The sequence below is a fragment of the Trichechus manatus genome, unplaced genomic scaffold (genome assembly GCF_000243295.1).
Source record: "Trichechus manatus latirostris isolate Lorelei unplaced genomic scaffold, TriManLat1.0 scaffold00122, whole genome shotgun sequence".
Lineage (NCBI taxonomy): Eukaryota > Metazoa > Chordata > Mammalia > Sirenia > Trichechidae > Trichechus > Trichechus manatus.
In genome coordinates this window covers 6,552,778-6,568,443 of record NW_004444058.1, presented here as the reverse complement: position 1 = coordinate 6,568,443, position 15,666 = coordinate 6,552,778, and the positions used below count along the sequence as shown (strand labels likewise).

General features: G+C 51.1%; 1 protein-coding gene across 1 annotated transcript in view; it reads left to right on the top strand.

Annotated features, from left to right (window-relative positions):
* Nucleotides 1-209: 209 nt before the first annotated feature.
* CUNH19orf44 (chromosome unknown C19orf44 homolog) overlaps nt 210-15,666 on the top strand; it is a 19,516-nt gene continuing 4,059 nt past the window's right edge. The window contains exons 1-6 of the mRNA XM_023738765.1: nt 210-254; nt 5,092-5,866; nt 6,432-6,735; nt 10,264-10,337; nt 11,468-11,981; nt 14,600-14,695. Of these exons, the coding sequence (XP_023594533.1) occupies nt 5,093-5,866; nt 6,432-6,735; nt 10,264-10,337; nt 11,468-11,981; nt 14,600-14,695 (1,762 nt within the window). The 5' untranslated portion in view covers nt 210-254; nt 5,092. The remainder of the gene's footprint in view (nt 255-5,091; nt 5,867-6,431; nt 6,736-10,263; nt 10,338-11,467; nt 11,982-14,599; nt 14,696-15,666) is intronic.

Below are 15,666 nucleotides of genomic sequence, written 5' to 3'. Positions count from 1 at the left end.
GCACGCCCCGCGATTGTGACTTGGCGCGCCATTGGTCCCCTGCGCGCGGTGCACGCCGGGCCTTCTCCAGAACTACTGCTCCCATGAAGCCCGCGATTGTGACCTGCTGCGCCATTGGTCTCCGCAGCGCAGTGCACGCTGAGAGATGTAGTCTCTTCTGCCCCAGCGCTGTTGCCCAGGCAACGGTCCCCTGGGGCCTGGGTGCCTGGCCGGAGCGCGGCGGCGGACACCGCGGTTGGACAGCGTGCGAGGAGGTCGGAGGGGCCGGTGGGCAGCACGTGGGCGGGGGCGCTTCGGCCTGGGGGAGTGAGTGGGAGGAAATGGGGGCGCTCTTCAAAGCTGGGCTAGGGGGACGGGGCGGGGCGAGCCTCAGTTTCTCTGAGCCCCACTCAGGAGCGTGGTTCGGTGCAGGTGGTGCCTAGGGTCTGGGGTAAGAGCCGGGATGGTGTGAGCAGCGGCAGTGTTTTCAAAGTTTGGTTTATTTATTTTTGACAGCTCTTTTGAGGTCAGTGGGGTCACTAGGGGGGTGCATTGTCAGAGGGGGTGACACCAAAATGACCCCAGGATCCGAGGCGGCAGGCGCACCGAATCCGCAGGGGGAGGGGCTACCAAGGCATTGGCGTCACTAGGGCCAGTTTCACCCGTCACCCAGTGCGGTAATTCGTCCCCCCGCCCCGCCATTTAAGGTGACGGCAGTCGGGCCTTGGCACCGGCCATGGGGCGGAGAGGAGAGCTTGGCCAATGGGCGAGGGGCGGAGCTGCGGGGAGCTGTAGGGGGGCAGGCCGGGCCTGGCCGCTCGCTCCGCCAACGAAGGGGGGGTTTCGCCGGCCAGCCCTGCCCACTCCGAGTGGGGTTGGGATGGGGGGGGTGTGAGTTACCACACTGAGTGACACCAACCCTAGTGATAACCGCTGATCAAGGTATCATTTACATATCATAAGAATGACTCGTTTTAAATGTACCTGTATCAGTTGCATAGAATCACCTCCTAGTCTTGTGGACCCCATGTGTATCAGAGTAGAACTGTGCTCCGTAGGGTTTTCAATGGCTGATGTTTCAGAGGTGTATCTCCAGGCTTTCTTCCAAGATGCCTCTGGGTGGACTCCAGCCTCCAACCTTTTGGTTAGCAGCCAAGTGCGTTCACTGTTTGCACCACCCAGCGACTCCTTTTAAATGTACAATTCCGTTATTTTTAGTAAATTTACCAAGTCGTGCAGCCATGGCCACTCTCCAGCTTTAGAACATTTCTATCAACCAAAGAAAATCCCTCCCACCCCCAGCCCCGGGCAACCACTGATTTACTTTCTGTCTCTATGGATTGGCCTGTTTGCGACATTTCGAACAAATGGAATCATACACTATGTGGCATTTTGCATCTGGCTTCTTTCCCCTTACCATGAAGTGTTTGAGATTCATCTATGTTGTTGTGTGTATCACTATGTGTTCTTTTTTATGGCTGAATAGTATTCCATTGTATGGCTAGACCACAGTTTGTTTATCCGTTCATCAGTTAATGAATATTTGGGTTATTTCCACTCTTTGTCTATTACAAATAATAGGTATTATGAACTTTTGCATACAAGTCTTTGTGTGGATATGTTTTCAGTTCCTTGAGTATATACCTAGGAGTGGAATTGCTGGGTCATATGGTAGTTCTATGTTCAACTTTTTGAGGAACTGCCAGATGATTTTCCCTCGTTCCTTTTTAAAAAACATTTTATTGTGTTTCTGGTGAAAGTGTACACAGCAAATTTGTTCCTATTTAACAATTTCTATGCATATTGTTTAGTGACATTGGTTACGTTTTTCATAATGTGTCAACATTCTCATTCTTTCCATTCTGGTTGTTCCGTTTCCATTAATCTAGCTTCCCTGTCCCCTCCCCCCACCCTTACCTTCTCATCTTTGCTTTAGGGTAAATGTTGACCGTTTGGTCACATATAGATGATTCCCTTGTTCCTTTTTAATGGCTGCATAGTCTTCCACTATCTGGATGGGTCTCCTGGACCTCACCAGTTCTCTAGGGATGGGTTTAGGTTTTCAGTGAGTACAAACAATGCTGCCGTGAGTTTCCTTGAATATAAATCTTCATTCCTCCCCTTTTTTAATTGTGGTGAAAATATACATAACAAAACATATGGCATCTCGACAATTTCTACATTTGCAATTCAGTGGTATTGATTACATTCTTCGAATTGTGTACCCATTCTCGCTGTCCTTTTCCAAATTATTCCATCACTGTTAAACATAAACTCAATGCCCCCTAAGCAAAAACACTCCTTTCCCTGCTCTCTCCCACCCCTGATAACCACTAATAATCTTTGATTTCTATATGTTTGCTTGTTTCATGTAAGTGAGATCATACAGTATTTCTCCTTTTGTGACTGACTCAATTCACTCAGCATGATGTTTTTAAGGTTCATCCATGTTGTGGCACATATCAGGGTTTCATTTCTCTTTACGGCTGAGTAGTATTCCATTGTGTGTATATGCCACATTTTATCCATTCATCTGTTGACGGACATTTTGGTTGTTTCCACCTTTTGGCTATTGTGAAAAGTGCTGCAGTGAACATTGGTGGACAGGTTTCTGTTTGCGTTCTTGCTTTCACTGCTGGGAAGATACCTAGGATTGGGATTACGGGGTCATATTTCAGGTTTTTGAGGAAACTCCAAACTGTTTCCCATAGCAGCTGCACCATTTTACATTCCCACCAGCAATGGATGAGGGTTCTAGTTTCTCTACCACCTCACCAACACCTACTGTTTTCTGTTTTTTCTTTTAAATCATTGCCATTCTAATGGGGGTGAGATTGTATCTTATTGTGGTTTTGAATTGCATCTCCCTAGTAGCTAATGGGAGTCCTGGTGGTGCACCAGTTAGGAGGTTAAGAGCTCGGCTCCTCATGAAGAGGTCAGCAGTTCAAATTCACCGGCCACTCCTTGGAAACCCAATGGGCAGTGTCATGGATTGAATTGTGTCCTCCAAAAAATGTGTGTATCAATTTGGCTGGGCCAGGATTCCTGGTATTGTTTGATTTTCCTATATGTGGCAAATCCTGCCTCTGTGATGTTAATGAAGAAGGATGGGTGGCAGTTGTGTTAGTAAGACAGGACTCAATCTACAAGATTGGATTGTGTCCTGAGGCAATCTCTTGAGATATAAAAGAGAGAAGTGAGCAGAGAGACTGGGGACCTCATACCACCGAGAAAGCAGTGCCAGGAGCAGAGAGTGTCCTTTGGACCTGGGGTCCCTGCGTGGAGAAGCTCCTAGTCTAGGGGGAACATTGATGAGAAGGCCAATAGAGAAAGCCTTCCCCTGGAGCTGATGCCCTGAATTTGGACTTTTAGCCTACTTTACTATGAAGAAATAAACTCATTGTTAAAACAATCCACTTGTGGTATTTGTGTTATAGCAGCACTAGATGACTAAGACAGGCAGTTCTACTCTGTCCTATAGGGTCACTATGGGTTGGCATCGACTCCTCGGCAACAAGTTTCGAGTTTAAATAGCTAATGACGTTGAGCATCTTTTCATGTGCTTGTTGGCTCTGTTGAAGTCCTTTGCCTATTTTTTGATCAAGTTGTTTGTCTTTTTGTTGTAAAGTTGTAGAAGTTTTTAGAATATATTTTGAATGTTAGACCCTTATAGATTATGTGTTTCTCTGTGCACTTTTGAGAGAGTAATTGCAGGTAAATTCCTAGAGGTGGAGTTGCTGGATGCCAGCACTTAAGGGGCTGCAGCATATACACACCCACTCATGCCGTGGTTTTAATCCTTTTAAGTTTGTGAAATCTTTTGAAGCCTTGTAGATCTTGCAGCAGCTAGTGTATGTTACAGGGGCTCATGGGAACTCCGGGAATCTGATGAAAGTACTCACTCTTCTCCCCAGGAAAGTACACCCCAAATGCCCATGTAATACATTGCAAACATTTGGTGGGGAGGGGGGCAGGATGCTCTGTCTGCCCATAGGCCCTCCCCAGGCCAGTGGTCCTCCTGCTTTAAGTGAAATAAGATTTTCTGGGGAGCTTGTTAAATATACATTGCATTTCAGTTGCTGTCGTGAATGAGCTGAGGATGCTTGGATGTAGCGGTGCGGCTGGGAGCAGGGCTTGATTGGGTGTTATGGGAGTCAGGTGAGGCCAGAAGCACAGTGGTTGGCAGCGTGGTCTTTGGAATTGGAACTGAGCTTTGAATTTGGTTTGCTACTAGCCAAGGAGCCCTGGTGGTACAATGGTTAAGCACTTGGTTGCTAACCAAAAGGTTGATGGTTCAAACCACCCAGTGGCTCCGTGGCAGAAAGACCTAGCAATCTGCTCTGGTAAGATTATAGCCTAGAAAACTCTATGGGGTAGTTCTACTCTGTCACATGGGGTGGCCATGAGTTGGAATTGACTGGACAGCACAACAACACTCCCCAACCAGTGACCTTGGCTGGTAACCTACCTGTGTGAACTTCCGTCTCCTCCACTTCCTCTGTAAAATGGGGAGGATGGTAACCAACTCAGGAGCACTGTGAGGATAAGATGAGATGATATACCATAGTGCTGAGCAGATGGCCCGCTCACTGCCCAGACCCAGAGGTGCCAACGCTTGTGTTGAATGAGTTTTGTTTAACACCTGGAGTAGAATGGTAGTTCAGTTAGTGGTGGTTGTTAGCTGCCATCGAATCAGCCCTGACTCATGACGACACCATGCACAATGGCACAAAAAGCTGCTCGATCCTGAGCCATCCCCATGATTGGTATCAGATTGGACCATTGTGCTCCAAGGGTTTTCACTGGCAGATTTTCAGAAGTCGATTGCCAGGCCATTCTTCCTAGTCTGTTTTAGTCTGGGAGCTCTGCTGAAATCTGTCCAGCATCATAGCAGCACACAAGCCTCCACTGACAGATGGGTAGTGACAGTGAGTGGAACCAAGCATCTAGTCATTCTCATCATCAACATTGGGCTGGAGGGGAAGGTGGCTAGGGCCAGACTGCAAAGGGGGGCCTGTGACCTCTACTCGGCGGTGGGCACCTTTGCGAGAACTGAATGCACCATATGAACGGAGCTGTCCCTACCATAAGTCGTGTCTCTTTTCTCCGTAGAATGGCATCAGCAAGAAAAGCCAGCCACTCTGTGCCTGACATGTTTGGTGACTTCAGTGATATTTCCTTAGAAGATTCAAAAATGGAAGCAATCAGAAACTTACAAATCGGACAAATTGGCAGAAGTCTTAGCAAAATAACAGCCAGTGAGAGCAGGTTCCTGAAAAGAAACCAAACAGTGGGTGAGAGACACCTATTCCCGAAAGAGAGCCCCATCCTGCGGGGTGGGCCCAGGCCCTCCTCAGGCCGGATCCCGACCACTGCCTCCCAGATCCGGGCAAGTGCCGCACTTCTGAAGCTGGCCCAGATAGAGACCAAGATCAGGAACCGCAAGGCGCAGAGGGGTTTGTCAGATGTGGAGTCTGATGTGAAGACCTCTGACACTAGCCTTCCAAAGGGGGCCGAGGAGGTCCCCACCAGGAGTACAGCTGAACTTTCTTCGCAGAACACAGGCAAAACTTCCCAGAAATATGCCCGTGAAATCCCTGCTGCTGAGAGCCAGGCACAGAGCGGGAAGGGCAGCAGGTTCCTCAAGAAGAAAGAGCCGCCTGCTGAAAATATCTCTCCTGAAGCATGTTTTGGGAAAAAACTCAATTTTTCAACACCCAAGGAGAAAGAACCTGCTAGAACATTTGACTCTCCAGACAGTGATGAAGAGGAAATGAAAAAGTTACTGGGAAGCTTGATGGAATCTTCTAGAGAAAAAGAAACACATATAAATCAGGGTTTCACCAGCACTAAAGTCAGTGAGAAAAAGCAAATGGAACTCTTCTCTGTAAGTTCTTATTTTTGTTTTTAACAAAGTCTTTGCATCTGCCCCCTTCATGTCATAGCCAGTAAACCCATTGCTGTTGAGTCAACTCTGACTCGTGGCGACTGTATGTGTGTCAGAGTAGAACTGCTCCATAGGACTTTCAATGGCTGATCTTTCAGAATTAGATTGTCAGGCCTTTCTTCCGAGGTGCCTCTGGGTGAACTTGAATCACCAACCTTTCGGTTAGCAGCTGAATGCATTAACCCTTTGTACCAGCAGGACTCTAATTTAGAAAATGTGTAACTAACACCATGTATCTGAAGGCAAAGTGATACCTCTAATTGTGGATTTATTCCCAATGTGCAAAATAACTGGGATTTCTTTCCAATCCCAACATTTTATTATCTAAGTGCTGTACCTCGACTACCAGTAATGAGTGGAAAGAAGAGAAAGGGGGCACAGAGGGGTAACAACTCAGTTGCTAAGGCGTTGGTCATATGCCCCACTAGCCCCAGCTCTGCGTGTAGCATGATAAGGACTTGATTATCCTGCATTTGTAATTTCATCTCTTTTATTTCTGTCAAAGTTGGATCAGATCCCAGCTCGGCCACGAGGTCTGTCTCTACCCAGTGAGGAGCTTCCCAGCCCCAGGCCATTCCGGAAGCCACGTCCACCAACATCACGGTCAGGCAGCAGGACCCCTGTCCGCATCCGCTCCAGAACATCCTCGCCGCAGACCCCTGATTCTGGCGGCCCAGCGTCCCGTGCGTCAGTGCTCTCAGCCACAGGCACCTCGTCCAGGTGCCCCAAGCTCCCTTCCTCCCTTGGAAGGAGTGAGGCTGGGCCCTTGGAGGAGGAGTCGCTCTCTGAAACTGCCAGTGACAGCCTTGGTAAGCTGCATTTTCATTTTCGTGCACGGAGTTGGGGGCTGGGGGATGCGTGTGGAGGTTGCAGGTGCTGCTGCAAGAGGGGATGGCGGCCTCGTCACACTCCAGTTCTTCGACTTCCTTCCCTGGTTGAGGGGGTAGGTCAGATTTTTGTTCTGCCCTTAAAGTCTTCATCCACTAACTCTGACCGACTACTGGGCGATAACCCAAAAAGGGAGTGGTGCAAACAGTTAAGTGCTCAACTGCTGGCCCAAAGATTAGGGGTTCAAACCCCACTAGAAGCTCCTCAGAAGACAGGCCTGGTGATCTGCTTCCAAAAGGACATAGCCTTGAAAACCCTGTGGAGCAGTTCTGCTCTGCACATGTGGGGTCACCCTGAGTCAGTCGATTCAACGGCAATGGGTTTGGTTTTGGAGTTATTTTCTGGTAACCTGAAAAAAAGCCCTTCTCAATTTTTTTTTTTTTTTTTTAGTAAAAGAGAAATTTGTTTCCTTTATAAATTCAGAAAAGGAAACATAACTCTCTACCCAAATCAAGATTTAAGTATTTCTTATTATTTCAACATTATTCAGCATTATGTCTAAGGAGCCCTGGTCCTGTAAATGGTTAAGCGCTCTGCTGCTAACTGAAAGGTTGATGGTGCGATCCCGCCCAGCGGCTCTGTGGGAGAAACACCTGGTGACCTGCTTCTGTAAAGATTGTTGTTGTTGTTGTTTGCCGTTGAGTCAGTTCCAACTCAGTGACCCTGTACGACAGGGTAGGACTTCCCTATAGGGTTTCCAAGGCTGTCATTTTTATGGTAGCAGACTGCCACATCTTCCCCCCCGTGAAGCGCTAGTGGGTTCAAACCGCCAATCTTTTGGTTAGCAACCAAGTGCTTAACTACTGTGCCAGCGGGGCTCCTCTTCTGTAAAGATTACAGCCTAGAAAACCCTATGGAACAGTTCTATTCTGCACACATGGGTTCACCACGAGTTGGAATTGACTTCAGAGCAACTAACAACAACAACCATTGGCTGGCAACCTCGGGCTCTCTGTGCCCATGTTTCTTCCCTTATACCGTGGGGTGAAATGTGCCCCCGAGTGGGGCTCAGCACCAGCAAGTTATCAGAGGTGAAGTCCTCATAGGCCCTGGCTCACAGTCAGCACGAGGGAGGGCTAGCTGGCATGATGGTGATGTTCTCCTTCCTCAGCCACCACTGCCCAGAGTGGGGAGTCTAGAACCTTCTCTACCGCTTTGGCCTGGCTAGGCTGGGTGACTTAACCCAGAGGCCTCATTTTTTCAACTCTACTTCCAGCCCCATGAACTGTAGTGACAGTCAGGGGCGGAGTGGAAGGTCCACGGTGAGGAGGTGTTTGACCTGGTCTTATGGTGCCACAGGGAGCTTTGGGAAGGAGGGAGCTGCAGTGCAGTGCAGTGAATTGCTTTTATATGGCCTTTCTTGTCATGGTCTTGTGACTCCTACAAAATAACTGGGTGGGACTATGCAAATAAGGTGCTTGCGGCCCACCAAGGGGATTGGACAGCATTGCTAATAATGCAGATAAGGTGCATGGAACCTTGAGGGGGTGAGACCATGCAAATAAGGTGTATGGAACCCTAACTAAGGGGATTGGTTAGTTTTGCTATCCCCTTAGGCTTAAAATGTGCCATCCCAGAGGCAGGAAGGGGGGACCTCACTACCATCAAGAAGAAGAACTGGGAGCAGAGCACATCTTTTGGATCTGGGGTCTCTGTGCTATGAACCTCCTAGACCCTAGAAACGGGGGCAAAGGAACCTGGAGACCAACGCAAGACGGCTGCAACGGGCCTCCCAGCCCACCGAGCAAGGCAGCTACAGTGGGTGTCCCAACCCATGGAGTGAGAGAGCTGAGCCCCTTCAGGCAGGAGGCTTGCTGGCAGAGTGGGGTACCTCTGGGCACTTACTGGCAGAGCTAAAAGAGCTTTGCAACACTTGCCTGAACAGGGCTAAGGCCAGGCCAAGGGCTGAGGGCCAAGAGAGGAGGCCTGCCCTGAGGGGGCCAAGAGGATCCTGTCCTCAGGGGGGTGAGAGGAGCCCGTCCTCAGGTGGGTGAGGGGAGCCCGTCCTCAGGGGGGTGAGGGGAGACCATCCTCAGGGGGATGAGCGGAGACCGTCCTCAGGAGGGTGAGGGGAGCCCGTCCTCAGGGGGGTGAGGGGAGCCCGTCCTCAGGGGGCCGAGGGGAGCCCGTCCTCGGGGGTGAGGGGAGCCCGTCCTCAGGGGGATGAGAGAACTGAGAGAGCTGTCCTGAGCTGAGGAAGGGAGACTGTGCCTACATGCTTCCTGATCTGGATCCCGAGTTGTAAACCTGTTACTTCCCTAACAAACCCCATAACTGTGAGTATGGTCTGTGAGTTTTGTGTGGCCTTTGCAATGAATTATCAAACCCAGCAGAGAAATAGAGTGCTGTGGGAGGAATGGCTGGTGTCAGCATTGGTAAAAAGATGGAGAGTAGAGGCATGTTTGATCTCCGCCTCATAGGAATCAGCCTTGGGCTAATGCTGGTGGTGATTCTGTCCCCCTTGTGGAATCAGATGAGAAGGTCTGACAACGCTCTGCAGCCATTTTTATAGGAGCAGACAGGTGGTGGGTCGGCAGCACTCAGCTGACCTTTCCAGAGTGGGCAACTCGCTGTCTTCAGACAGGCCCCTCCCTTCTGCCTCCCACCTCCTCTGGAAGCTCCCTTCCTCTCTCCCACCCAGGGCTACAGAACACCTTGGGTCTCCTTCTGGGCATCAGCTGTGCTCAGCGCATCCTGGGCATCCTGGCTCGTGTGCCTAGCTGGAGTAGGAGGGAGAGGAAGCCTCTGAGGGCTATGAGGCCCCTGGCCCCGCAGGTCACCCTATCCTACAGCTCCTGCTCCTGGGGGTGTTGAACGGCCTCACAGTGGAGTCCCCTGGGGGGTGCCTCCCCTCACCCTCACAGGGTCTCAGCGCTCCTAACTCGAGTGCACATGATTTAGGCTCTATCGCCCTGGCCAGTGGGCATGCCAGCACAGCACTCACCTTAGGTTTCAGCGCCTTAGAAGTGGCTTTGAGTGAGTGCTCAGGCAGCTCCGAGCCCATGTCCCATGCCCACCACAGTCCCCAGGACCCCCAGATGCCCCCCGCTGCCTTGCCTGTCCCTCCTGGGCCAACCTTGATACCCAGGGCACAATTATTACCATACTTCCTACAGCCTCTCTGACCATCTGCGTGGACTAGGGCCCACAGGCCCACTGCCTGTTTGTGTAAATAAAGTTTTATCGGCACAGCCACACCCATTCATGAGGTATTATCTGTGGCTATGGTTGCACTGTGTGCAGGGTCGAGGGGTCGCAGCAGAGACTGCCTGGAAATCTTGACCCAATGGTCCTTTGCAGAAAAAAAAGTATGTTGGCCCCTGAGCTTGGCCCAGGCCATCTCACTGAGCACAGGGCGAGTCCTTACCCGTCCCCTGTGCCTGCAGCTCAAGGGTTGACATTCAGGAAGTGCACGAACAATGTTGTCATACTTCTTTTTTTCATTGCAGATTTTAGAATCAATATTCTGTCCCTCGATGACTTGGCTCCGGCCATCAGTGAGAGGCCAGACCTGGAACAGGAAGTGAGTGCGATGAAGTCTCAGCTGTAGGTGCTCATGCACTGTCTAGGGCAGCAGCCATTTAAGTCAGTCTCAACCGGGGCGATTCTGCCCCCCCAGACGACATTGGGCAATGTCTGGGGACATTTTTGGTTGTTACAACTGGGGGGAGGTGCTACTGGCATCTGTTGGCTGAAGGCCAGGGAGGCTACTCAATACCCTACAGTGCACAGGACAGCCCCACCGCAGAGAATGATCTGGAACCAGCCATGAATAGTGTCAAGGCTGAGAAACTGCCTTAGCGTGAGAAACCCTGTCTGTCTGTTATCTAGCTTATCTATCCATCTGTCGGAGCCCTGGTGGCACAGTGCTTAAGAGCTCAGGCTGCTAACCAAAAGGTTGGCAGTTCGAATCCACCAGCTGCTCCTTGGAAACACTATGAGGCAGTTCTACTCTATAGGGTCACTATGAGTCGGAATCGACTTGATGGCAATGGGTTTGTTTTGGGTTTTTTATCCATCTATCCATTTACCTATTCACTCTAGTGGTTTTCAGCTGGGGGTGATTTTGCCCCCAGGGACACTTGGTGATGTCTGGAGACACACTTTGTTGTGACCACTAAGCGGGAGTGCTGGCACTGAGTGGGTGGAGGCCAGGGGTGCTGCTCAACACCCTACGGTGCCCCACAACAGAGAGTGATCCAGCCCTGGATGTCAGCAGTGCCGAGGTGGAGAAGCCCTGTCTTAGGTGATGCAGGATTGGCTGATTGATTAGCACGTGGTCACAGCTCACCCCACTTACAGCACTCCTTAGTGCGTGTCCACAGGTGTGCCCACACATGCTCCTTCAAGGGTGCTGTCAGGGTCCTCACATGTTGGTAACCCCCGCGCTGTTGAGCGCATGCTTCCGTAACTTTAACAAGGCTTGTCTATGTGCCACCTAATTGTGCTTGGCACCCTTGTGGTCGCGTGTAGCACGTGCCAGGAGGGTTCTGAGGGTCTGTCCACGAGTGACGCCTGCTTCCCACACCTCAAGGAGGCCCACCTGCATCCCCTGCTGGAACCACCAGGCATCCTGTTCATACGGACGCTGTGGTACTTTGAGCAGCCGCTCATATAGAGCACTTTTGTTACCTCTGCCATTCTCTGTTTCAGGGAGAAGATGCTCGGCGGGAAAAGCCGTCTAGCCCAGGCTCACAGGCAGAAGGGCCCGCCAGGCAGGGGTTGCCAAGACGTGTCCGGGCCTGGAGCATGGCGTCCTTGGACAGCAAGGAGGGCCCCCCCACTGAGAGTGAGGTCTCTGAGTGTCTGAGCACCGGGCAGCGGGGCGCATCCAGCCAGCCACCACTGTCTCGAGACCCCTCAGTGAGCACTGTGAGCTTGGCATCTCTGGATGGCCAGGAGGACCTCCCCACTGTGAGTTCGGCCTACTCAGATGACTTTGAGGCATCACCAGGCCTGACTGTCTCTGAGCCCACAGGCTGCTCAGAGGCGTCTCTTGACAGGACGTCAGAGACCCTGTCGGAGTCTTCTTCGAGTTGGGAAGGGGACCATCCCCTACAAACTCCCAAGGCCAGCCAAAAGCAGGGCCAGGATGTGGTAAGAGTGATTGTGAAGGAGATGGCCGTGCAGACTCCCGATCCTGCCTTCACCTACTGGTGGGCCGAGGGTGAGTAGGGAGCCGGCCTAGGGGCTAGAGGGTGGGGGTGCAGCTGGGAGGTGCTCCATACACCGTCCACAGCCCCCTCTGAGCACTGAGTGGGGCCCAGGTTCTGGAGCTCTGGGCTCTCTTCATTAAGCAGCTTGGGGGGCCTTGGACCCCATTTCCTCATCTGTGGAGGGGCCTCTGCACTGGTTGTTTCTCAGTCTTTCTAGCTCTAAAACATCCAGAGAAGTTTGGGAATCAAAGACTAGGGCAGAGGTGCTCACCCCGGTGTGACTCTGTTCCCAGGGCACATTTGTAGTTATCACAGCTGCGGGGAGAGTGCTCCTGGCATAGAGTGAGTAGAGGCCAGGGATGCTGCTCAACACCTTACAGTGCACAGGATGGCCCCCACCACAGAGAATGTTCTGGAACCAAACGTCAGCAGTCTCGTGGTCAGAGAGACCCAGATGAGGGGAAACGAGCAGTGTTGTATGTCCAATGACCCGCCCAGCTGGGAACTGGTACACACTGGAACCTTCAAGATGTCCCAAGATGGGCTGAACCTGCAGCCCCCTGCCCCCTCCGGCAGCCGCCTGGTGTCCTGGCGTGTGGGGCCTACGCAAGTGGCCCCTCAGGCTTGGTTGACAGTTTGACCCCTCATACCTTCTTGGGGAGTACTTGCTCAGCACTTCAGGCCAGCAGCCCCGTGCTTGCTTCTCTGCGAGGCGGCCACCAGCTCTGATGTTCCCAGTGCTGCTGGTCTGGCTGGCTCCAGCTCTGTGTTAGGACATGGTGGACAAGGGTCTTCTCCCCTCACCCTCATGGGGCCCTTCAAGCATCCTTGGCCCAGCCGCACCCTGGTCATTCCAGATGGAAGGGCCTCTGTTTTCATCATCCTTTTCTCTCTTCTCAGCTGATAGATGTCCGCAGAGCAGACAGGGCGTGCTCACGGACTCTGAAAGGCCTTAGTCTCCTAGAGTGGCTGGAACAAATACCACAGTGGGCAGCTTTAATGAACAGGAATTTATTGTCTCACAGTTAGGAGGCTGGGTTCTGGCTCTAGGGGGAGGCTCTCTTTCTGTCAGCCCTGAGGGAAGATCCTTGTCTCCTTCAGCTTCTGTTCCTCAGTTCCTTGGTGATCTCCACGTGGCATGTCTTCCCCTTTGGGCTCACTTGTCTCTGTGCTGCTCCTTACATCACTCAGAAGTGAGCAGGTTTAGGACCCGCCCTATATTAACATAACAAAGAAAACCTTGTTCCCAAACTGGATCACATCCACAGGTTAGGATTCCGACACATATTTTGGGGGACAAAATTCAGTCCACAACAGAAGGAGACGTCGCGTTCACTTGACTGACCCACTCCTTCCGGTTTGGGGCTTTGATGCCTCATAGCTGTCGGGGTGGTTCCATCCTCGGCAGTTCTGTCCTCAGTTTCCCAGGAGGAAAGCCAATCAGATTTGCTGAGTTAGATCACTGGAAGGGTTACACTGGCATTTTAAACCTGGGCTGTGACTCAGCCCCTTCTGTCTCCCCTCTGCACCATTGCACTGCCTTCCTGATACATCGGTCAGCAACTGTCCACAGTTTTGCAACTTCCTACAACATAAAACTCTCCTGGTGCTCTTTTCCTGGATGAGGCCTGGCAGTGAGGCAAGAGGAAAAGGCTGGGTAAACACTGGCTTGGTTGACTCCAAGGAAGGTCCCTGGGTGGAGCGAACGGTTTGCACTTGACTACTAATCTACAGAGTGATGGTTCAAACCCACCCAGCAGCACCGTGGAAGAAAGTCCTGGCAATCTGCTTCCATTAAGATTACAGCCAAGAAAATCCTATGGAGCAGTTGTACTCTGTAACAAATGGGGCCACCATGTGGACATAACCGCAACGACCCCTTCACCCAGTGAAACTGACTGATCCATCGAGCCAAGGAAGCCTGTGAGGAAGAGGGAGGCCACTTTTGAGAAACACTGAAAGAGGAAGAGAAGAAAGCAAGCAGTGTGGTCGTGTTCAGAGAGAGGAGAGAAGGGACTCAGTCTGTTCCCATGCCATATCCATCGATGAGACACTCCTCTGCCCTGTGTCCTGCTCACTGACTGTCTTAGTCATCTAGTGCTGCTAGAACAGAAATACCACAAGTGGATGGCTTTAACAAAGAGCAGTTGATTCTCTCACAGTCCAGTAGGCTACAAGTCCAAATTCAGGGCTTCGGCTCCAGGGGAATGCTTTCTCCCTCTGTTCCCTGTCGGCTCTGGAGGAAGGTCTGTGTCATCAATCTTCCCTTGGTCTGGGAGCATCTCAGCGCAGGAGTCTCAGGTCCAAAGGATGCACTCTGCTCCCAGTATTGCTTTCTTGGTGGTATGAGCTTCCCATGTCTCTCTGCTCGCTTCTCTCTTTTGTATCTCAAAAGAGATTGGCTTAAGACACTATCTAATCTTGTAGACCTCATCAACATAACTGCTGCTAATCCATCTTATTACATCATAGTGATAGAGTTTACAACACTCAAGAAAATCACATCAGATTACAAAATGGTACACAATCGTACAATACTGGGAATCATGACCCAGCCAAGTTGACAGATATTTTTGGGGGACACGATTCAATCCATGACACTGACCCTTCCCTTTCTGTCCCGGAGTAGCAGCCGGTGTGGCGGCCATTAGTCCTGTTCTGGGAGGCGCCTGTGTGGACCCCACGCCCATCGCCAGCCATGTGGTCAGCGCAGATGCAATAGAAGGTAAGGACCTGCTGGTGGTCCTTCTCCCACCCCCCCAGGTGATGCATGGTACTCACAAATTCATGCCCACTCTTGGGGATACTGCACCCCTTTAGTGCTTAGCTCAGGGAAACCATTGGCAGGGATCACTCCAGCCAAGGAAGTTCCACAGTTCACATGAATCCTAGTGACAGCCTGGCATGTCCCTGAGTCCTGCCTTTCTCTGGTCAAATGACACGACTGGTTGGGTGAGAGGTGCACCTGTAAGCCCAAAAGGCCACTTGCATTTTGTATGGTCCCTTCCGAGTCCTTGTGTCCGTAGTCCATAGCTTCTCCTCTGTCGACACACATGCAACCAATATTGTTCCCCAGCCACGGGCCAGGTGGACACACCCTTGCCTTCTGGGACCCAGCCTGGCCTGAGTTGCAAAGAGGGCATGCAAGAAGCCACCTCAGAGAGTTTGGGCTTTGCCACATTCCCCATGGGGCCTCTGGCGGCGGGTGTGCCACAGGTTAGGGCATGTCTGGTATCTGCTGTCTTTTTCCCTTTCAAGTTTTCTTTTTATTTTATTGTTGTACTTTAGGTGAAAGTTTACAATTCGAATTAGTCTCTCATACAAAAATTTATACATACACTGTTATGTGACCCTAAATGCTCTCCCTATACTGTGACAGCACACTCCTTTCCACCCCAGATTTCCCGTGTCCATTCAACCAGCCCCTGACCCTCTCTGCCTTCTCATCTCACCTCCGGACAGAAGCTGCCCATTTAGTCTCATGTATCTACTTGAGCTAAGAGGCACACTCCTCACGAGTATCATTTTATGTCCCATAGTCCAGTCTAATCTTTGTCTGAAGAGTTGGCCTCGGGAATGGTTTTAGTTCTGAGTTGACAGAGTCCAGGGGCCATGCCTCCTGGGGTTCCTCCAGTCTCAGTCAGACCATTAAGTCTGGTCTTTTTACTAGAATTTGAGTTCTGCACCCCACTTTTC